The following is a 24,652-nucleotide window of genomic DNA, read 5'->3' on the forward strand; positions in this document are numbered from 1 at the left end:
CAGATGTACAGGTACAATATTACACTAAAAAAATGTACAGAAAATAGACTCCACCAAATGCCAGGTGGGATAGTTGATAGCTTCTGTTATCTAGGTGACCAAGTCAGCAGTGGAGGTGGATGATGTGAGAGCATAGCTGCTAGAATAAGAATAGGTGGGCAAAATTTAGAGTGCTTCTACCTTTGTTGGTAACAAAGGGCCTCCTCCTCAGAGACATGCAAAGGCTTGAAAAAAATGAAGCTAGTATATTTCACTGGATGTGCATTATCAACACATGTGCATGGTCAACACAGTGTAAGCATTTTGAGAGAAAAACTGGGCATAAGAGGCATCAGATGTGGTGTGCAAGAGAGATGACTATGCTGGTATGGTCACATGATGTATATGGATGAGGAGAGCTGTGTAAAGAAGTGCTGATCTCTAACTGTGGAGGGAACCTGTAGAAGAGGTAGACCCAAGAAGATATGGGATGAGGTGGTGGAACAAGATCTTAGAATGTTGGGCCTCATGGAGGTGATGACAAATGACCGAGACAGTTGGCAATATGCTATGCTTGAGAAGACTCGTCAAGCCAAGTGGAATCATAGTCATGGCCAATGCTGGTGTCACATAACTGGTACCCATGCTGGTGGCACATAAAAAGCACCCATTACATTCTTGTAGTGGTTGATGTTAGGAATAGCATCCAGCCATAGAAACCATGCCAAATCAGACTGGAATCTGGTACAGCTTACCAGTTCCAGTAAAACCGTCCAACCCATGCCAGCATGGAAAGCAGACATTAAATGATGATGCTGATAAATTATCTCTTTTACTTGTTTCAGTCATTGGACTGTGTCCATGCTGGGGCACCACATTGAAGGGTTCTAGGTGAATGAATCAACCCCAGTACTGGTACCTAATCTATTAGTCCCTTATACCAAAATGCTAAGTTACATAAACATACTAACACTGTTTGTGAAGATGTGGTGGTGGGAACAAACACACACACACAAATATATATATTTTCACATATATATTTCCATCTACCAAATCCATTCACATGGCTTTGGTTAGCCCAGGGCTATAGTAAAAACACTTGACCAATGTGCCACACAGTAGAATTGAACCCATGACCATGAAGCTGGGAAGCAAACCTCTTACCACACTGCTATGCCTGCATCTGTTTGTGTATGTGTGTGTGTTAAATTAATTATGAATACTCATATATATTCCCCTTCTTCCATCACAGAAATAATTTAACCAATTTTCTGAACTTTCTCTCTCTCTTTCTCTGACTGGGTAACTGTGTACCTCCTCTACAGCAAGATATCTGTTTCTGTCTTTCTGTCACATTCTAACCTTTCATCATCTGACACAAGATTACCTCCTCTAATGCGCCCCCTCTCAAAGATTCCTTGTCTTGCAAAGTTACTTAGTGACCCTTCCAGTGCAGGTGCCACTTAAAAAGCATCCAGTCAACACTGTAAAGTGGTTGGCATTTAGAAGGGCATCCAGCTGTAAAACCATGCCAAAACTGACTTAGCATGTGCTTGTGTCATGTAAAAAGCTCTCAGCTCACTCTGCAGAGTGGTTGGTATTAGGAAGAGTATCCAACTGTAAAAGCCATTCCAAAACAAACGCAGAAGCATGATGCAGGCTCCTGCCTGGCCAGCTCCTGTCAAACCTTCCAACCCCATTCCAGCATGGAAGGAGGACGTTAAACGATGATGATGATACTCAAATTTTCAAGCTTTTTTTTCTGATTTGTTAGTATCATATAAATTATTCTATATTATCTCACTTAAACTAGTTGTCATGATTAGGTACCAGATCATCTGGGTATGTTACCTTAGACAGACCAGCTAAACAGTAAAGCTAAGCACTGGCATTCACAGAAATCAGATAATTTTTGCTCATTTCTTTTTAAATCATTACCAATATTACAATGATTGTTACATTCTAAATGTTTTGTGACTCTCTTTTCAGCACCATTATCGTTGAACCAGACTGTTCTGCTAGAATCACACCACATGGAGATGTGAAAATCCTGGTAAATAATTCTAATTTCTTTTGCTAACAGGGTTTGTTTAATCTGAAAGTATCCATTCATCATCATCACCATCATTGTCATATTTTTTACACTCTCTCTCTGTTTCGATAACCACTTGCTTCCCCAAAACTTACCTCCTTCTCCCCCACCTCAGCCTATATAAACTAGCATGCTCAGATTCCCCGACCTCATTTTAATCACTCCACCGAAAGAGTAGAAAACCAGATCTTCTGATAATCAATCTTGTTTTTTCAACCTAGTACATCTAATCCTCTTACAGCGCAGATCATCATAATTACTTAATTAGTTTATTTCATTATTCTATCTATTTCATTACCTATGTAAACATAGTTTCACCTTCCATGCTGTATGTTAAAAAAAAACAAACTTAAGATCCCTTCGCTCCATCCAATTCTCTCCCTTTCTCTCTCTCTTTCACGCTCATTTATTATTGTCGCTTATTCATTCATCTATCTAATTCTGTCACAGATTGGCTGACCGGAAACTCTTGGTTATAGCTCTAGTTAAGATTTTCAAATGCCCAATTCTATCTCACTATTATCATAATATTCAGACACCAGCAGCCTTAGTCTCTGCTATTTCATTAAGTTACGTTACCCTAAATCCCAAAAATATTTTCTCACTCGTGTTCTGGTCTCTCTCTCTCTTTCTCTCTCTCAATAACCACTTGGTTATAGCTCTAGTTAAGATTTTCAAATGCCCAATTCTATCTCACTATTATCATGATATTTTCTGGCACCAGCAGCCTTGCAGCTTTAATCTCTGCTGTTTTGCGGTGCACCCGCCTTCCCACTCCATCACCTGTTCTGGAAGTCTCTATCCTCTGACCTCTATTGGATGTCTCCCATGAACACTTCTAAAGACCTAATGCCCCCCATCCCTACTTAAGGTTTATCTCCTATGTAAGATAGTAATCATGTAGTGCATAAAAATGGTGTGGTGTATGCAGGTTGAAAACTATTGTATGTATATGAGTTCTGCCAAATGCAAGCTTCCATTTCAGGTACATGATGCTGCTGTCCCCCATCCCAGGGTTTTCATGAGCCCACACCTCCCACACCCTCAGGGTTGGCATATTCAATGTGGGCACACTGAAAGGTAGGTCTGGTGAGATTGTTGATATGCTTGTGTGGGGACGTGTAGATTTGTGCTGCATCCAAGAAGTAAGGTAGAAAGGAGGTTCTGCTAGGTTCCTCACAGGCAAAGAACATAGGTATAAGATTTTCTGGACAGGGAACACTTATGGGGTCGAGGACGTGGTTATACTTCTTGTAGAGAAATGGGTTGATATGGTAATCAAGGTAGTCAGAGTATGTGACAGAATACTTAATGCTTCATCATGGGCTAGCAACCATTATCTCAGCCTATGCCCCTCAGCTGAGGCTACCTGATAGACAGAAAGATTGATTTTATGACACCCTCTTGTAGACTACCTCGTCGACGAATGACAGGGACCTTCTCTTTGTGGCTGGTGATTTCAATGGACATGTTGAACAACATGCAGGGATCTTCCTTGGCTAGATGGAGGCTATGATTTTGGTTCCTGGAATGAGGAGGGAACCAGGCTGCTGGAGTTCTGTGATGCAAATGATCTTATGGTTAAGGAAACCTGCCAGTCGCCTATTCACCTACCATTCTGGTAGACACACAAGTTAAATTGACTACATCCTTGCCAGGAAATGGGAAAGACGGCCACTTATAAATGCTCAAACCTTTCCAGGTGAAGAATGCACCCCAACAACATAGATTAGTAGTTAGTGACTTCAGGATCAGGGCTAAATGGATGCCCAGAAGATGACCAGCATAGAGGAGAAGGGTCTGGAAGCTTTAGGATCCTGCGAATGGACAGAGATTTAGAGATATATTACTTGAAGCTTTTCACAAAATAGAGGGGAATATAGCATCACATGATGTGGAAGACAACTGGAGGTTTCTATGGAACAACCTGTTGAGGGCTACTGATCATATCTGTGGATGGCGCAAAGTTTCCTCTCGACCCAAGGTGGTAGTGGAACAATGTAGTTGGATAGGGCTATTAGGGAAAAGAAACAGGCATGGAAGGACTGGAAGAATAGTGGTAGCAGGGAATTGTATCAGACTGCCAGAAGGGAAGCTAGGAGACAGGTTTATTTAGCCATAGGGGAAGCAGATATATATAGTCAACCAGGTGATACATGAAGGAGTCCTACCCAATGACTTGTGTAGCAGCACCATAGTCAACTGCTACAAAGGTAAAGGTGATGCATTAGATACAAATAATTACAGAGGTATCAAGTTGTTGGATCAGGTAATGAAGGTCACAGAGAGGGTCATAGCCCAACTAATTAGGGAGAGAGTCAGTCTAGATGAGATGCAGTTTGGGTTTGTGCCAGAGAAAAGCTCCACTGGTGCTATATTTATGGTAAGACAGCTGCAGGAAAAATAACTAGCCAAAGATAAACTTCTGTACTTAGTTTTCATTGACATGGAGAAAGCCTTTGACTTATCTAGTGATCAATGAGGAAACTAGAGATAGATGAATGGTTAGTGAGAGCTGTACAAGCCATGTACAGGGATGCTGTAAGTAAGGTGAAGGTTGGCAACGAGTACAGTGAAAAATTTTGGTTAGGGGTAGGGGTCAACCAAAGATCAGTCCTCAGCCCGCTCTTATTCATCATAGTCTTCCAGGCAATAACAGTGGAATTCAAGACAGGATGCCCCTGGGAGCTTCTCTATACTGATGACCTTGCTCTTATAGCTGAGTCACTATCAGAACTAGAGGAGAAATTTCAGCTGTGGAAGCAAGGATTAGAATCTAAGGGCCTTAGAGTCAATCTAGCAAAAACCAAAGTCCTAATAAGTAGGAAGACAGACAAACAACAAATCCCTTTAGGTAGATGGCCCTGCTTGATCTGTAGAAAAGGCATAGGTAGAAACTCCATAAGATGTACCCAGTGTAAGCTATGGACACGTGTAAGAGGTGCATAAATATCAAAGGAAGGCTAACTAGGAAGATAGATTTTCTGTGTAGCAAATACTCAGGAGCAATAAACACTGAAAATGCACAGAGAACAACTTCCACCACATTGCAGGGAGGAAAACTAGAAGTAGTTGATAGCTTCCGTTACCTAGGTGACCAAGTCAGTAGTGGGTGGGGAATACTCTGAAAGTGTAGCTGCTAGAATAAGAATAGCTTGGGCAAAGTTCAGAGAGCTCCTACCTCTGCTGGTGACAAAGGGCCCCTCACTCAGAGTAAGAGGTAGACTGTATGATGCATGTGTACGAACAGCCATGGCAATGAAACATGGGCCATGACTGCTGAGGACATACATAAGCTTGCAAGGAATGAAGACAGTATGCTCCGATGGATGTGTAATGTCAGTGTGATATACACGACAGAGTGCAAGCACCCTGAGAGAAAAGTTGGACTTAAGAAGCATCAGATGTGGTGTGTAAGAGAGACAACTGCGCTGGTATGGTCATGTGTTGTGAATGGATGAGGACAGCTGTGTGAAAAAGTTTCACATCCTAGCAGTTGAGGGAACCTTTGAAATAGGTAGACCCAGGAAGACCTGGGATGAGGTGGTGAAGCATGACCTTCAAACATTGGGCCTCACCGAGGCAATGGCAAGTGACCGAGACCTTTGGAGATATGCTGTACTTGAGAAGACACAGCAAGCCAAGTGAGACCATCACCATGGCCTAAGGCAGTGCTGTATAACCAGCCCATTTAAGAGTACCCTTCAATCATTGGACAACAAACTATGCTTGCAAAGACCTGTTGAGGCAAGTGAGATCGTTGTCATGGCTGATGACAGTACTGCCTGATTGGCACCCATGCCAGTGGAACATTAAAAGCAGCATTTGAGCGTGATCATTGCCAGGGTCGTTGACTGGCTCCTGTGCAAGTGGCATGTAAAAAGCACTATTCAAGTGTGATTGTTGCCAGTGTTGCCAGTGGCACATAAAAAACACCATCCAAATGTAGTTGTTGTCAGTACCGCCCGACTGGCTCCTGTGCAGGTGGCACACAAAAAGCATCATTTAAGCATGGTTGATGCTTGTACCACCTGACTGGCCCTCATGCCGGTGGCACGTAAAAGCACCCACTACACTCTCGGAGTGGTTGGCATTAGGAAGGGTATCCATCTGTAGAAACATTGCCAGATCAGATTGGAGCCTGGTGCAGCCTTCTGGCTCACCAGCTCTCACTCAAAGTGTCCAACCCATGCCAGCATGGAAAGCAGATGTTAAACGACAATGATGATGATGAAGGCTGGTTTGCACCCAGTGGTCCCATAATTCAAACTGGAGGCTAGGAGCCAGGTGGTTCATCAATCTAAGACTGCTGTGATATTAGTAATGATTTAAAAAGAAATGTGTTAAAGCTATCCTTTTCCTAACTCTAACCACCCCACAAAGTGGACTGAGTTGCTAACAAATTTGAATGTCTTGCCTTCACTGTAACTTTGCCAGCTAAGTTGGAACAGAACAGTGTTGGTATGTAAACAGTAATATAGTAGAAGTTCTGTGCTAATTTCTTTCTTTCTAAAAAGCTAAACAAGGATTTTGGTAACAAAAAATTGCGCAATAGATGGATTTATTGAGAGTTACTGCTCTCCTCAATGGATTGCCTTTGCTATCTTAAAAAGCAATTGGAGAGTAAAAGATAAGTTTTTGAACAGAAGAAAATCATCATCATCATTTAACATCCGCTTTCTATGCTGGTATGGATTGGACAGTTTGACAAGAGCTGGCCAGGCAGAAGATTACACCAGACTTGTGTGTCTGTTTTGGCATGGTTTTTACAGCTGGATGCCTTCCTAACTCTAACCACCCCACAAAGTGGACTGAGTGCTTTTTATGTGATACCAGCACAGGTGAAGTCCGTTTTGGCCTAGTTTTACAGCTTGATGCCTTTCCAAATGCCAACCACTTTACAGTGTGGACTGGATGCCTTTTACATGGCACTAGCACTGGCAGGGTCACCAAGTAACTTGTAAGACAAGGAATCTTTGAGAGGAGAGGGGGCATCAGAGGAGGTGATCTTGTGGCAGATGATGAAAGGTTAGAGTGTGACAGAGAGACAGAAACAAAAGTCTTGCTACAGCAAGACATCTGTTTCTGTCTCTCTGTCACAAACTAGGTATATCATTGCTCAGCCAGAGAGAGAGAGAGAGAGAATGATCAAGAATGAGGACAGAAACAGGTGTGCTGCTGTAGAGGAGATACATAGTTACCTAACCAGAGGGAAGAGCAAGAGAAAGTGAGAGAGAATGGAAGCACCAAGGCAACAAGATTGCAAGAGATGATGGCAAAGTGCCTGGGCATACTCACAAAGGGCGGGTATCAGAATATAAAGGAAGTAAAGGAAGAGAGAGATAAATAGGGGCAAGTGCCAGGGCATACCCTAAAGGTACAGAGATCATAATATAAATTGCTGGGTATTGCTAAAGAAGTGTGAGTAGGGAGTAGAGAGTTCACACGGATGACTAAATATGTGTATTTTAACCAGCAGGTTTTGTACAACCTATTTACAATACCCTCAGTGCTTTATGTATCTATTGCTGTCTGTCATTTTTACTTTATACTAACTTCACAGAGACTGGCATTTCGATTTGATAGTGGCATGGTTAATAGAGCAATTAAAGATATGAAAGTAGAGAAAGTTGTTGGTCCATAGTTGCTGAGATGCTCAAAATATGCGGCAAAATAGGATATACTACTCATCCAAATAGTTAGTCAGGTAACATATGAAGGTGTATTATTCAATTACAGGCGTAGCAATTTCATTGTTGGTTTGGTTGGCATCCTTTCTGTCTCGGGAGACAATGGAGTTGCGCATAAAGTAGTCTAGTCCGGCTTTTATATTTCATGTCCTGATACATTTCCTGCTGTGGCTGTGTAGTCCTATCCTGGACAAACACTCCCTCTGGCATGTACCGCAAATGTAGCGAAGACTGTTCCTGGTTGGTTGTAATGCCATAGTCTCTTGTTGACGTCTCTTCTTTTCTTTCCATTTCTCCTCTCTCTCTCTGTCACTCCTTTGTATTCCCTCTTTTATGGTACGTCGCCATCTCCACGGTTGCCGGCAACTGCCTCCCAACCGCTAATATTGATGTTGCAGGCCTTCATGTCCCTTTTGCAAACATCCTTGTAATGTAAGATCGGTCTACCCACAGACCTAGTACCCCTAGCAAGCTCTCCGTAGAGTATGTCCTTGGGGATTCTGCCATCTTTCATACGGCTAACATGCCCAAGCCATCTCATACGTCTTTGTGTGAGGAGTGCAAACATGCTTGGTATTCCTGCTTGCCTGAGGACATCTTTGTTGGGGATATGATTCTGCCATTTGATGCGGAGGATTTTTCGGAGGCAGCGCAGGTGAAAGATGTTTAGGCGACGCTCTTGGCGTGTGTATAGCGTCCAGGTCTCACTTCCATACAGTAGAGTGCTGAGTACACATGCCTGGTAGATCTTCATTTTCTTATTGTTGTCCCAAGCCCGTTTGGAGAGTTGGGCCATCGCAGCAGCTGCCTTGCCAATGCGTAATTTGAGCTCAGCATCAAGGGATAGGTTGTAGGTGACGGTAGAGCCCAGATAGGTAAACTTCTCCACCTCTTGTAATCTGTACAATTTATGTACTGAGGTGCAGTCAGTAAAGTGAGTCAGTGATGAGTTTAGCAACAAATTTAGGGGTCCATCAAGGTTCAATCCTAAGCCATCTTCTATTCATGATAGCCTTACAGGTAATCACAGAGAGGTTCAGAATATACTGTCCATGACCTAGCTGTTATAGCTGAATCTATTGTAGAATTAGAGAAGGCATTCCAGACATGAAAGCAGAACCTAGAGTTCAGAAACCTCTAAGTAAATTTAGAAAAGACTAAAGCACTAGTAAATAGGGAAGAAGATAGGATCTCAGCATTATGCTTGATATGCAGAAAAAGAGTTGACAGGAACTCCATAAGCCTTCTCTAGTGCATGCAATAGGCACATGTGGTGCAGTGAACTCACAAGCAGAGATCACTGCATCACAACAGAGAAAGTAACTTTTGTATGTGGTAGATGCACTGGGGTGATACGCACTAAGAGCATACTGGAAATAGATTCTTTTAAATGTCTGGTTCACTCACTAATAGTTGATAGCTACTGTTACCTAAGTGACATAATTAACTGGAGGAGGAGTTGCTGAAAAAGCCTAGAACATCTTGGAAAAAGTTCAGAGAGTTATCGCCTCTGCTGGTAAGAAAGGTCTTTTCAAAGTGAAAGGCAGATTGCATGATGCTTATATTTGAACTGCAATGCTGCATGGTAGTGAAATGTAGCTTTAAATGCAGAAGATTTGCAAAAGTTTGAAGGAAATGAAACAAAGATATTCTAATGCATGAACACTAAAGTATAAATGACATGAGAAAAAAAAAACTAGCCATAAAGAGAATTAGATGTAAGGTACAAGCGAGAAGGCTGTATTGGTATGAGCGTGTAATGCATATAGAGGATGACTGCTCACAAGGAAATGTTGTACACATGAAATTTGTGGAACCTATGAAAGAAGGAACTGAAAAAGTTCTGGGACAAAATAGTGAAGGCTGAATGAAGATACTATATCTCATGCAGGTGATGACAATATGATTGGCAATATGCAGTGTTACTGAAGACACAACCACCCACAGTGAAACGTGTTGAAATGATAGTAGTAAGGTGTGTGTATGAGTGTGTCCCAACACATTTTGAATCCCTCACCTTTCTCTCATCTACCTGTTGATCACATTCTCTCCATCCATCTCCCCATTTGCTTCAATGATTTCATCTCTCTATCACTCAAACTCCACTGTCTCTCATCTCCCCACCACCTTAAACCAACAAATGGTTGCCCACCAACATCATCTTTATCACTCTGCTTCCCCATCATTAATTATATCTATGTACTACAGACTGTCTCAATCCATCCACATCACTCTACATATACTCACTTTTCCACTTCCAGCCATCTCTATATCATTTATACCCACTCCACCTCCCATCTCACCACCTGTGATACTTACAAGCGACAAATCTCTGGAAAGGCACCAAGGTAATGGCAATCCAGGGTGAACATCACTGCGACAAGTGGAGAAGTTTAAGTATCAGAGCCACTCTCACACCATCTATCATTGGATGGTGAGAGAGTGGCTCTGTGGACTCCTGTCATTGAGAGCTGAGATCCTCCCAGAGGGCAGTTGGTAAAATTTTAGAAGTTACAGGTTGGGGGTTGTGTAGGTGTGTGCTTGCATCTGTTGTAGTATGCAATATTAGAAGTGATGATGTCTAAGCAGGAGTAGCTAACCTTGACATTGTGTGGGTTGAAAAGCTTATAGTACTTATGGCCTTGATCAATGGCAGGAAGCTCCTAGCTATGTTGGTTGAAACTTTTATGTTAAATGGAGAGTTGAATCGTGAATCAGATTATTCTTCTCTTTCTGTTTCTCTTCAGGTATGATAGTGGGTGTCCTCCATACATGTTAACTTGTTATAACAGGGGGAAGTCCTATTGAAGATCTCTCTGTTGGTTGAAAGTTTAGAGATTCGCTGCTAATGCCTAAAACTAGGCTTCTAATTACAGCAGAGGGTAGCTAGAGTTTCTGTGGATATGCAGTTTCCTTGATGGGCTTCCTTTTATCGATTGTACATGTCCATTTTCAGGAAGTTTACTGTTGTCAAGTAGGTGATAGCTGTTATGGATAGGCTGAATTCTTTGAAGCTCTTTATCAGGTATTTCCTGTTCTTGTCCATGACAAATCCATTCATATGGCTTCAAATTGCCAGGCTGTTGTTCTTGTATGTGTACTGTTGAGGGTATCCAAGATAAATAACCTGTTGAGGTCAGTAATCTTAGCCCTGTCATAGCTTCCCATAGTTACGTCAAACAGTAGATTGCCTTTCTTCACCCAGTAGGAATCATGAACCAAGATTGACTTTCTCATATTCATAATGATCCTGGCATTGGTCACTCATATCAGTGAACAGCCTGGTGAAATCTAAGGCCTTCAGGAGTAGAAGCTTCTATATTGAAGGGTAGAAATTCATGATATCATACTGCAGGCTGCTTTATTCTTGACCAGTTGATCACGGCTGTGCTGGATCCCATTGGGTGAATTCTGTGACCCTTGCAATATTGAGTTGATGGTATCAAGAATATGCTAGCTGACAATGCCTGTCTCTCACTTGGAGGGATTGAGCAAGTTGGGTTTATGATCTTTAAGTGTGATGAGGTGATTGATGCATAAAAAGTAAACATTCATGTATGCATACACATATACACACGCATACACATATGCACAGATTAGATTGCACAAGATAGATAGATAGATAGACAACAAGCTTTGTACAGTTTCTGCCTATCAAATTTGTTTGACACAATGGTTAGCCTGAGATATAGCAGAAGACAACTGCACAAGGTGCTGCACTGTAGAACAACCTAAAACCACTTGGCTGACAAATGAAATTGTTAACCATACAACCATATTCTTTTTCTCTTTTAGATTGGTTCTTGTAAGAGTAAAGCAGTTAGTACCCAGTTAGATGCCATCCAATTGTCAATATTCTCTCATCGATTCATGAGCATTGCTGAACAAATGGGAAGGTAATTTTGCTTTCACTTTTTCTTTTTCCTTTCTTCAGTGTTTCTGGTTGACAATAGACATCACCATTAATTGAGTGTACCCAACTACTGAATCAAATTGGAAATGGACTGAATTGCCAGTCTATGATTATATATAAATAGTGTAAAAACTATGTGTGCGTGTGTGTGTGTATTTGTTTTGCAAGATTCTTGTGTGTTGAAACAGAAATTGTTCTACTTGGATACGGTCATATTTTGCCAACTAAATACACACACCATATGTTTGGTCTTTATTATTATTATTCTTGTTTCTTTGTCAAAGCTTTTTTGTTACACATACTGTGACCTCTTCAGCAACTCTTTATCCCAAACCTAACGAAAAAGCTTTAACAAACAGACAATAATAATAATTATAAAGCTGAAATAAAGATCTGATATATGGTGTGTGTGTTTAATTGGCAAAATATAACCATCCCCAAGCATAACAATATATGTATATATAATACACACATATATAATTGTTTACATAAGTGTTATATGTAATTATTGTTTATTATTCTGTCAAAGAATAATGTTATCAATTAGTGATAGTTCCTACCCTTTGAACATGTTAAAACATATCTCTTCTCTATTGACAAAGTGTGAGTTAAGTAAGATAATGAAGTGTGGAGTAAATAAGGTAGATGATAGCTGCTATATGAATTTTGGTTTTCTTAAAAAGGAGTCCAAGCAGACATTCTTCAATAATTAATTGATAGGGAAAGGAGAATCATGTATTACTGATGATTTTTATATACTGTTCAGAGGTGGTTTGTATTTTTTAATAAACAAACTTTCCTTATTAATTCTTGCTTGGTCTAGAGTATTATCTGCCTATTGAAAGTGGAAAGACAAGAAGAGATTTTGTTAGTGAATATCTGCACATATGTGCAATAAGTAGAATTTGTTGTGTTTTGGGATAATGTATTTGTTGACAATGAATATTTAATCTCATTCTTAAAGTGAGTTTAAGCTGTCCAATGTAACCTTCCCTACATCCATAGCATTTGATGGCATAAATTAAATTTTTTGAAGAACAAATACAATGGTTTTCCCCAGTAAATGCATGTCCTGCTCAAAATTTGTAAGTTGTATCTCCAGTAAGGTTCTCACAATTTCCATAATTGGATTGGCCACACTTTTTATCTGTGCGAGTTGAGTCTGTAGTTGGTTGTTTCACATTGGTAAATAGTTTTTATTTGGTGGGACTTTGGTTGTCTTTTGCATTTGATTATTTTGTATGATTCAAGTGCCTTTTTCTTTCTTGGGTCTTGGCTCAATAATGGTATATTCTGATGGATCACTGAATGTTTCTATGTGTGGATGTATCTGAACTGTTTTTGGCTTTTCTTAATTTGTCAATATCTATTGCTTTGGTGTGTTCTATTCCATTCTCTATTAGAGTAGATAGGTATTTTCTTTCAGTGTATGTTTTAATTCAAGGAGTCTTTTATTCTGAATATCTGTATTGGAGACAATTGTTCTGATTCTTCTAGCTAGGTTAAATGAAATATTGGATTTAGTATGTTTTGCGTGGCATGAAGAAAATAGTAGGTACTGTTTAGAGTCTGTTGTTTTGTAGTAGTTGTCAGTTTCTATTTCATGTCATTCTTGATAATCAAAATGTCTAAGAAGGGTAGTATTATTATAACTATGTGTGTTGACTGAGAAATGTTTTTTAGAAAGTATTGTTATAACTGTGTATGGTTGTAGTTCAGAAATGTTTTATAGAGAATATTCTTATAACTCTTTGTAGTGATAGAGATCTCTGTCAGTTTTGAGGCTGATTTTTCCAGTTGTTCAGTCACCTGACCTATCTACTCATTGAGTTATAAATGTAAGTGGCTGAGTATTCCTTAGACTCTTGTACTCTTAATGTAATCCTGAAACAGAATCAACATAAGGTAGAATCCATTCTATAGTCTTCCACAATTTTAACTCACAAACTTGGGTCAACCCAAGACTATGGTACAAGTCACTTACTTAAGATGCGACAAAATGGGATTGAACCTAAGACCTTATGATTGCAAATGAACTTCTTAACCACTTGATGTCTCTATCCACGGATTGCACATTGATCCTACCATTGATGATTCCAGTAGAATATATCAGTTTTTCTATGAAAAGTTGTTGGCCCTTTGCTAATCCATCTTTATTTCTGGACAAAAGGATTTGCTGTGAGCAGTTTCCCATAGCACTTCTCCTAGTGCAACATAGTCAACTGAGAGAGAATGAAAAATTGACACAAATATTTGATTTATACAAAATTCATCAATTCTGGAACAATAAAAGGCAAAGTTGACCTTGGCAATGTTTGAGCCCAGAGTGCATACTGCAAAGCATTTTATACAGCACACTTAAGAGACTTCAATTTTACCACTTTATATATATTAGGCTATAAAGAAACTCCTGTCACATTTCAAGACTGGAAAGAAACAGATATTTCTTTGGTCTTAATTGATATAGTTAATCAAGATATTTCCTCTCATTCTTGATAACATCTACTGGGCAAATTGTTGATCTCCTGGGCATAAAATTCTTCAGGTTGCCAAGTAAAGAAACATTCAATACAATTTTTAACTTAGCAATTAATAAATTGTTTTACCTCTGAATGATAGCATAATTGTCTGAGAAGATAATTTTCAGATGGAGCAAGATAAGGAAGATGAGGCAAAACTTATTTAGTGTTATAATCTTTTTTTGAGTGACTTGGGCAATATATGGTCTTGCATTATTATGTAAGAGCAACAGCCCTTTTCAACTGACCGATGATAGGTGCTTTTTCTGGAAATTTTTAAGCAATATTTCTCTTTATTAACTTTTATGTATTTTTATAGATCTTTTGATATATCACTTCATGACAGATGACATCTCCCATATCCCTCCTTATAGAAAGTATAACTTTTTCAAATGTAGTCCTGGTTTGGTGATGGATTCTCCTTTTCCATAGGGTGCTAAATATTATCCTTTTTTTTTGTATATGATTATAGACAATCCACTTTTCATCAATTTTGATGAAAAGGGAAGGTTCAGTAACAAATTTTTGATAAGTAGAAAGCAATTCTTTGATTAAGCTGCGAAGTAGTCAGACGAAGAGGGACCCACTGACGTAGTTTAAACACTTCCTAGTTAATGAAGGTATTTTGTGATTGACATGCATCTTGAGTTGAACTGTTTTGTTAATTCTTATGCAGTTTGTTTTGGATATTTCCTCAAATATGGTTTTCAGAAATTCAGTATTTACAGAACTTGGTTTCTAGATCAAGAATTTATAAGAGAAAAATTTCCCAAGCAAAACTAGCCAAACCATTGTTGACATATCTGGACATTTAAAGCTTAATTTCCATAGAACGAATGTTTCTTGCCACTTCCATTGCTTAAGAGCCTCTTTTGACTTCATACAGCATGCAGTGTCTGATATTGCTTTCATTTTAAAAGGGTAAAATCAATATGAATTGAACCATTATTGTCTAAAGTAATCTGCAAAGAAAGAAAACACATACTAGAATGTAAGGGATTAATGCTTATTTTATTACAAATATTGAAAAAGTACCCTCAAAGTGATCGTGTCAAAAGTGCAATAGGACATTCTTTCCAACCTGATGTATATAGGCCTCAGTCAAATGACTGAAACAAATAAAAGAATATATATATATATATATATATATATATATATATATATACATACACACACACATGCATGCACACACACACAAACACACACAAACACAAAATAATCATTAGCTTTAAAAATAAAACCAGTATATATTTTATCTTTTACTTGTTTCAGTTATTAGACTGTGGCCATGCTGGGGCACTGCCTTCAAGAAATACACGCACTCATATACACACACATGACGGGTTTCTTTCACTTTGCATCTACCAAATCCACTCACAGGGCTTTGGTTGGCCCAAGGCTATAGCAAGAGGACGTTTGCTCAAGGTGCTATGCAGTGGGACTGAACCTGCAACCATGTGATTGGGAAATGTTTAATATTATTTACATTCCAAATATTAGTAATTACCTCATAAACTACTATGATTTTCTTATTGATTCCTAATCATCAGACCAGTTGTGAATATTATGCATGGTATAAGGTGTTAGATGTGGCTAAGATTTTAGACAGTAGGATTATATGTATCATTGTTCAGTTTCATCCTTTCTGGATTGATTCAATAAGGAACAGAAATATACTAGTCTTGTTTTAACCAAGTACATCTGTCCTCCTTTCTACAAAATGTGTCATTTGATAAGAAATTATTGTATCAAGTATTGGCAGAAACAGAAGATCACCAAACTAAATGTTATGCTGTATTTTAGCTGCAGCCCTCTACTTTCTTACCAACTTTGGTTTTCTTCTGCTCAAGGTCAATAAATATGTCTTAATCATGTACATACAGTGGTTGTATCAATTGACTATATCCCTTCTCACTTCCTTTGTATATTTAAGGCCTTCTGCTATGTAAAAAATTATTAATGATTACTTTGTACTGCTCATGTCATTAAAAATTATGTTTTCTTTCCTCTTATAGAGTTTTACAACGAACAGCAATTTCCACTAATATCAAGGTCTCTATAATTTCTTTTTAAATATTTTTGATTGCTTTAGAGTATCAGTATGTACCAACCATTTATATGTATTGAAAGTTCTTGTCTTCTCTCTGAGAGAATATTAAGGGAATATGATGCAAGAGGTAGAATCAGTTAAATTAAATCAAATTAAGATCTTAGATTTGTAACCTACACTACCTCAGTTAACCTAGTTGTCAAAAATGAATATTTAGTCATCTGGCTAATATTGGAGCCTCTATGTAGTTGCTCTACCTGCAAGAAATAGCCATGCCTTCCTTAAATCACACCATGCCATCTTAAAATATGGACACATTGGATAATTTGACTCTAGGCAAAAATGGAATGGTCACTGCTAGAATACTTTCTGCTCCTTCAGAGCTGACCTTAGGCTAAACAAGTACAAGTTTAGCTAGCCTTCATAATATCTGAGAGATGTGATGTGCTTCATCTGCTTAATATCATGAAAATGAAGAGAAGCACTGGCTTTTAACAGCCCACCACATATGGTAAGGCATTTACAATCTGGCCCTAAATACCCTTGTGGTCCTATAAAAGATTGGTTTGAATTCTAATTTTAAAGTTGAAATTCAGAAATCAAAGTCCTGTCTTTTCTTGAAAACCTTTCATGACAGCATCTTAGTTCTCCAATATCTATAATGTGATAGGTTTCTTTGGTGATGCAATGACTATGCAACACATTCAATCCAGCTGAACTCACAATTTATAACCCCAAAATTTGTTTGCAGTGACAGTAAATAATGTTTTCATGCTATATACATATTTAATTGTTATTTTACACTTTATGTGTGCATAAATGTTTCTGCTTCAGGAGCGCTTGGATTTCTCCTGTGCTTTGTTTGGTCCTGATGGCGGGTTGGTTTCTAATGCCCCACACATTCCAGTTCATTTAGGAGCCATGCAGGAAACAGTCCAGTATCAGGTAAGCAACACAATTCTTTACAATACACCTTTGAACATGTTTAGTGATATTTTACCTGCATGATTCTGTGATCAGAACTGCTTTTCACAAGTTTGGAAATTTGCATTAAAAAATTGTCCTCTCTTTATCATTCACTTTCATTTTTACATGCTAATATGCCCACTCACATATGTACTTCTCTGTCTTTCTTTCCCCCTCACTTTTTCTCTCTCCCTCACTCTTTCTCCTCTCTCTTTCTCTCCCTCTCGCTCTTTCTCTCTAGCATGTTCTCTCTCATGAGCACTCACTTTCATCTGCATGCTCCCCCTCTCTCACTAAGCACTCCCTTAATCTCACCTTATTTGCATATGTTAACAAAGTAGTTTTCCAAACTACTGATATATGACAATAGTTGTCAACTATTGAGAACATCTGTTCAATATGAAGAGCCATCCTGGACTGCAAAAAAGTGAGACTCATCTATCAGTAGCAGTAAGTAATAAAATCACTAAATGTGTATACCTACAGCAACTATAACAAGATTTTTAATATCTTTTATAGATGAAGGCTTTCAAAGATAATCTTCATCCAGGAGATGTGCTCCTTAGCAACCACCCTCAGGCAGGTGGCAGTCATTTGCCAGATCTAACAGTTATCACTCCGGTAAGCCATCATCGTTCACACCTGCTTCCACACACACACACACACACACACACACACACTCTCTCTCTCTCTCTGGATTCTTTAGTGCATAATTACACATTCTAGTGTGTGTTATAAGGTGGCTTGAGTAATTATTGATCAATCTAGTTTAAATTGTTTATTTTGTACTTTTAAATTATCTATGTGTCTGGCTAGTGCTGTCGAATTTTTCATGCTCGGGTTTGTAAATGAATTTTTAAGCCTCCTATATCTAGTTTTAAAGTCTATTGTGATCCCCATATAGATTTTCTTGAATTCTTTTGAGGTACTTACTTCGCGCCTGTAAACTGTTTTTCTCAAACAGGACCCTTTTAACAGGTAGAATTCTGGGGATCAGCAGTTACAAGTTTTTTTCATGGAATTCAGATTACTACTCTCTTGATTGCGTTCCATGAATTCCCTTTCCCGAGTATTCTTTTTAAGTTTAAATCTATTATTAACAGCTCTGGTGAAGCCTAAATTAGGTGACGTTGGATATGACAATTTTAAAGTAGATTTGTTAAAGATGAGGTGATATTTATGATCCAGAGGTAAGTTTTTTTCAATGATCTTAAAGAATAATTCCGGGAGATTCTTAACTCAAAGGGAAAGAGGTGGGGTGAGCCAAGTTATTTCCCATTTTTTAGTGGGGTTATTCCTGACCTACCTATTTCTTACTGAATTTATTGTAAAGTTATAACTAAAAGGTTGATAATATCTCCTATGTACATGGGGAATCTGTTGTTCAACAGGCTCATTTACTGATGAGATGTCAATTTTTAATTTAGTTAAGTCTGGAAAGAGTTTTACCTAGTTTACTTTTAAATATTGTATTTCTTATATAATAAATTTTCTCATGGAAACCACTATTCTTGAGGACTGTGTTATAATAATGATGCGTGATTATTGAAAATTTTTTCATTAGCTGAAAGATTAGATATTCTTATAGACACCACTTCGAACTACCCCCATATAACACACACACACTAGAATGTGCAGATTATGCACTAAAGATTCCATTAATATACTTCATACAAGTAGAAAAATATCATTAAATAATATTTCGGATGCTTTAATATTCTGTAAACATATGTATTTTTCAACTTAAAAATTTTTTTATCATTAACATATAGCCAGCTCATGTTAATAATTGAAATCTAAATTCTGACCTTTCATCCCCAATATGTTTTAGAATAGTCGTAAAAGCATTGTTTTCTGTAAGATGTGTAGTATATTTAACCCTCATTTTAGAATTTTGTTTCAGTTATCTGAACAAATTTTTATCGCATAGGATACCTGGTCCAAGTATAAAGTCATTTAAAATCTCTTAAATAATTCTTTAAACTTTTCAAATAATCCCTGATGAAAGAAATGTATATATTTGAGATGGGTACAAATAGTTCTGAAATACCTTTCCCAAAACAGCTGAAGGATGCGTATGAATTTGATCTCTGGACATTTTACTTTTTTGAGCTACCCATACATCTTTTTAATGTTTTGAATTATGCATTGCATTGATTGTGTACATTTAACCTTCAGCCTTTTTATGTTTTAGAACAGATTTACAACTTCAGGCAATGTCATTCGAATATATATATTTATAAATTTTTTATATATATTTTTTGTATTTATATATTATATATTTTTATATGATGAATTGCGTCTTTCGAAAAATACATTGAGAAAAATAATCTGATTTTTGGTTGTCAATATCTCGAAAGTTACATTAATCTATATTCTCTTATCTCTATTTACTGAGTGCTAACTTATTATTCTGTATAGGAAATTAGTTTCCTTCTATTTTCTTCTGATATATATATATATATATATATAATTTCAACAATTGAGGGCAAAATTAATTAATTATTAATCAATTTCACCAAGTGTTCAGTATGCAAAGGGACCATTCAAGGCGAATTCAAATTATTACATTATATAAAAGGGCTTAGTAAAATAAATTACTTTGCCGCATACTGAACTCATTAGAAATAGCAGCTAAAAAACTTTTTTAAAGCCATTTCTAATACTTAAAGAAAATCTCTCTCATATATAGTGTTTGCTTAATTCAACTCACTTTGTGAGTTGAATTAAGCAAACACTATATATGAGAGAGATTTTCTTTAAGTATTAGAAATGGCTTTAAAAAAGTTTTTTAGCTGCTATTTCTAATGAGTTCAGTATGCGGCAAAGTAATTTATTTTACTAAGCCCTTTTATATAATATATATATATATATATATATGTGTGTGTGTGTGTGTGTGTATATATAGTGAGAATTTACAAAAAAACAAAAGACAAAGACGGGTGTGTAAACAACAAACAAATGTATCAGTTTAATGCTTGGGAGGTGAGAAAGTCTTTTATGTTTCGAGCCTATGCTCTTTGACAGAAAGAAACACAGAAATCAACAGGGTGAGAAAATAAAATGGGAGAGAAAATATTTATATATAGTTGAAATTTATAGAAAAGCAAAGACGAAGACAGGTGTATGAACAACAAGCAAGTGTATTAGTTTGATGCTAAAAAAAAATGAAAATGTTTTTTTACATTTCGAGCCTATGCTTTTCAACAGAAAAGAATAAGAGGAAATAAACAGATTTAGAATGAGAAAATGGGTAGAGTTCAGCAGTCCAACATGGGGAATAATTGGAAAAAAAGAGGTTGAAAGAAAGAGAAATAATATAAAAAAAAGGTTGAATGAAAGGGAGATAGTAATAGTGCTAGTGAGCCCAACAAGTGGTGTGCATGCATATGTGTATGTGTGTGTGTGTGTGTGTGTGTGCATGCATATGTGTGTGTGTGTATATATATGTATATAAAGACAAGGTATAAATAATAGTTATTACATATTTTTCCTTTATTGGAGTAAATTTGGCTTACAGCTGTTTCCAGTAGTCATTATAGGTTCACTACTGATAGGCTTATTTAATTGGTCTATTGATCAGTTAAGAAAAGTTGAACAACCTAAAAAATTCATGTTACTTTTGTCAGAGCCTGATAAAAGTAGCATTAACTTATCAGTAATGAACCTATAAAGACTACTGGAAACAGCTGTAAGCCAAATTTACTCCAATAAAGGAAAAATATGTAATAATCATTATAGAATGGTGATGAGCTATATCCTCAGACCCTGCCATAAGAATATTTAGAGTTCTTAAGTAAGCTAAACAATATTGTTAGCCTGGTGTACCAAAAGAAAGCTTATGAAGTATTTTGCCAGGATTGATAATCCCTCACTAATAACTCATGTGTTCATATGTGTGTGTGTGTATATATATATATATATATATATATATATATATATATCTTGTTTCAGTCATTGGATGCTATGTTAAGGCTTGCCTGGAAGAGTTTAGCCAAGCAAATCCATGCAAACACTTGTAGTCAGACAATTAAATTGAGACTGTTTATGTTAAAAAGTTTCGAAGCCTGTTACTAAGATAAATGTAAAGATAGAAGCATCAGAAGGATCAAATTCAATAACCCTGAGTTTGTGACAATTGATAAACTATGAATTTCTTTTGGATGCCAAAAACTCTCACTTTCTTTCCCATGAGCTTTAGATAATTGAGATTCTTTAGGGCTCTCTCAGCCATGATTGCTTTAGAATGGGTTGTTGGAATGCTTTGATGCCTGTGACCATATGAATTTATACTTAAGTCAAATTTAATGACCCTAGCTATTGTCCTCCTAACACCACTTTTTTTTACCTTTGTTAAGGGGTGGGGCCCAGTTTCAGTCATGCTAGTGAGTGGATTTGATACAATAAATAATTTTTAACCAGTCTAAAAGGTGAAAATATGTCTGCACTTATTGCAGGTGTTGTAAGAAGAGAACCTCTCCTATAGCCTTAACTTTAATCAGAGTATGGTATGCTTTACCACCAATGATATAATGAGGACTGTGTCTGGTGCATCTCATTTCATCAATAATGTTTCATTCTATTGATTCCCTAATGTTCGTACAATCTGTAACAAAATCTAAAGTTGATATAATTACATGTAAAATATTAGCTCTTAATTCATGATATATTTAAGAGATATATTTTGAAAGCAGTCTCAATTTAGCTGTCCAATCCTGTGCATGCATTTTTGGCTTAACAAACAAGAGAAAAAGTACTGAATGTTGAAGAGTTTTATTTGTTCAGAGCTGGTGATCTTTTATGCAATGTCTTCTGAAAGATCACATCAAGTGAGAAACTGTGTAGTGACAGAATATATCATCAGTTTTGAACAAACATATATTATCATCATTTATTTTATGATTGAAAAGCATAGAAGTACTCAATAGCAACCATTTGTTAGAAATATGTAGTGTCAGATATGTTTGGCTTGTAAATAGGATTATATAACTGTACCTAAAAGTTTTGTATTATCAGCTTTTTATATAATTGTTCATCAGCTAATTGAGATAGAAACCTATACAGTCTGCTACTTTATAGTCAACCAAAACCTTAGGTCTTGTATCCTGCTAACAATGCAGTGTCACATCCATACTCTCTGAGGCCTACACTATACTACATCTTAATTCAATCATTGTATTAACTTCAGGTGTTCTACCCTGATGAAAGCCAACCTGTCTTCTATGTTGCTAGCCGAGGACACCACGCTGACATAGGAGGCATCACTCCTGGTTCAATGCCACCACATTCCACTTCCATAGATCAAGAAGGAGCTGTTTTCAAATCTTTCAAACTTGTTTCTGGAGGAAAATTTCAAGAGAAAGGTATGTACCATAGTTGTTTAACCACAGGTCATCATTGACTAAGCATACCATTCACTGACTGAATCTTTCCTCTGACATTGTCCCTCACTCTCTCTACAGTTCAGATCTTGTTCCCTGTGAGTTTTGGTTGTTTCCCAAGCTGAAGGAGATCCTCAGAAGCAGTTGTTTTACAGACATTGAAAAGATGAAGAAGGCTGTGACAAGGGTTGTGGACACCTTCACTTTGGAGGACGCTAATGATGTGGCTGGAGCACTGCAAGTGCACTGAAGTCAGAGGATCCTGCTTTGAAGAGGATTAGAGTTTAGTATTTCTCTGAAATTAATAAATGTCTCTCCTGAATACATTTAAAAACTTCTAAAATGCACCTTGTATTACTCGACATTTTTTAGGTCAGATTCCAGTTCGATGTCCTTGCAATAGATTGTGTTCACTAAAGAATTGATTTGAGCTTCCTCTTTACCATACAGCTTGACATCATTCGTAACTAATAGCTGGTTGATCTATTAACATTTTCCTTTAAACTGATATCCAGATGTTCACTACACCTCTAAGACACAAGCAACTAAACAACCCAGAAGAATTCTTTGCCACTTTAACTGTGGCCAAAGAGGCAAAAATTAAGTACATCAACATTGAAGATGATGATATCACACTCGCCATAGATGAGATTGACACAAACTCAGCTGCTGAGTAGCAATGTTAAAGGAATCACACATAAAACAAACAGTAAAGAAAACCTGCTGTCTCTTGGAAAAATTCCTCTCGATTCTTTGTTTCTAGGTTCTGTTCTTAAGATATGAGCTTAGTCTTCTAATTTAAAATGCCTTTTCTCAAAAAACTCTTGACATTCTTTGCAATCCAAAGCATATTCAAATATGCAATGATCCATTGATGTGGTATCATGTCATAGGCCTTGTGTAATCTGTCTAGGTTATTGCTAAATTTCTTTCATCGCCATTTTGTCTCTTGGCTGCTAGTCTTTATATTCCCTGCAGTTCTGTTTACAGCCCTTCTGCTCAACCACTAGAATTCTGTTATCCTTGAGATATGTATACATTTCATCACTGATTATTCCAGTGAGCAGCTTCGTTGTCAATGGGAGGCATGCTATGGGTCTGTAATTAGCTATGGTCCTCTGAAACCCAAACTGTTGCAGTATCTGGTCCTGTATTTTAATGGTGATGTTGGAATCTTTGGCACCATGCAGTGGCGCCCTGTTCTGCAGTTGGGGTAACTTTGAATGCCAAAGTTTGGGACAAGAGCCTCCAGGATTTTCCAGATGTATATCACTGCATATCTCTCCCGCCTTCGCTCTAGGGAGAAGAGTTTTAATACTTTCAGTCTTTCCCAGTAGGTGATATTTTGCATTGAGACAATCTTCTTTGTGTAGCTTCTTTGAATTGCTTCGAGTTCTGATGTTAGTTTTATATTGTGTGGTGACCATAGTTGGGAGCAGTAGTCCAAGCATTTTATCACCAGATTAGTAATATGCACTTGGAAAGATGCATCATAGCTCATATCAATGCCCAGGTCATGCACTGATTTTGACTCAGAGATTGCAATTCTTCCCAGGCCAGTGTATCCAGTCTGCATGTCGTTTACCTTTGTGTGCCAGTAGCGCAGGGCCTGCAACTTACCTGCATTAAACTGCATGTTGTTGTCCTCAGCCCACCTGTATTTTTTATCCAACTACTGTTGCGGATGTGCAATATTTCCAGGTTTTTGTATTGTGTGGGAGACTTTTGTGTCATCTGCATAGCTAGCAAGGGTGGCCATCTTAGCAACTGAGGGCATGTCTGAAAGAGCCACTATGAATAGCAGTGGCCCCAAGACAGTGCCCTGTGGAACACTGCTTGTTATTTGTGTTTCCATTGGTCACAACCGCGTGTCTTCTATCTTTTAGGAAGTTGTGCAGCCACTCTCTAAGTTTTCCGCCTATGATGAGACCACGCAGTTTGTGACAAATCATACCGTGGTCGACTTTATCAATATATATTATTATATAGTATATATATATATAATATATATATATATATTATATATATATATACGCACACCACACATATATACATATGCATA

General features: G+C 37.5%; 1 protein-coding gene across 1 annotated transcript in view; it reads left to right on the plus strand.

Moving 5' to 3' along the window:
- LOC115221209 (5-oxoprolinase) overlaps window positions 1–24,652 on the plus strand; it is a 180,558-nt gene that overhangs the window by 103,568 nt on the left and 52,338 nt on the right. Inside the window, 8 exon segments of the mRNA XM_036510593.1 lie at window positions 1,969–2,032; window positions 11,557–11,657; window positions 16,209–16,245; window positions 17,078–17,188; window positions 17,729–17,830; window positions 22,398–22,572; window positions 22,833–22,845; window positions 22,848–22,872. Coding sequence (XP_036366486.1) covers window positions 1,969–2,032; window positions 11,557–11,657; window positions 16,209–16,245; window positions 17,078–17,188; window positions 17,729–17,830; window positions 22,398–22,572; window positions 22,833–22,845; window positions 22,848–22,872 — 628 coding nt within the window.

Source organism: Octopus sinensis, linkage group LG18 (assembly GCF_006345805.1).
Source record: "Octopus sinensis linkage group LG18, ASM634580v1, whole genome shotgun sequence".
In the NCBI taxonomy this organism is placed as follows: domain Eukaryota; kingdom Metazoa; phylum Mollusca; class Cephalopoda; order Octopoda; family Octopodidae; genus Octopus; species Octopus sinensis.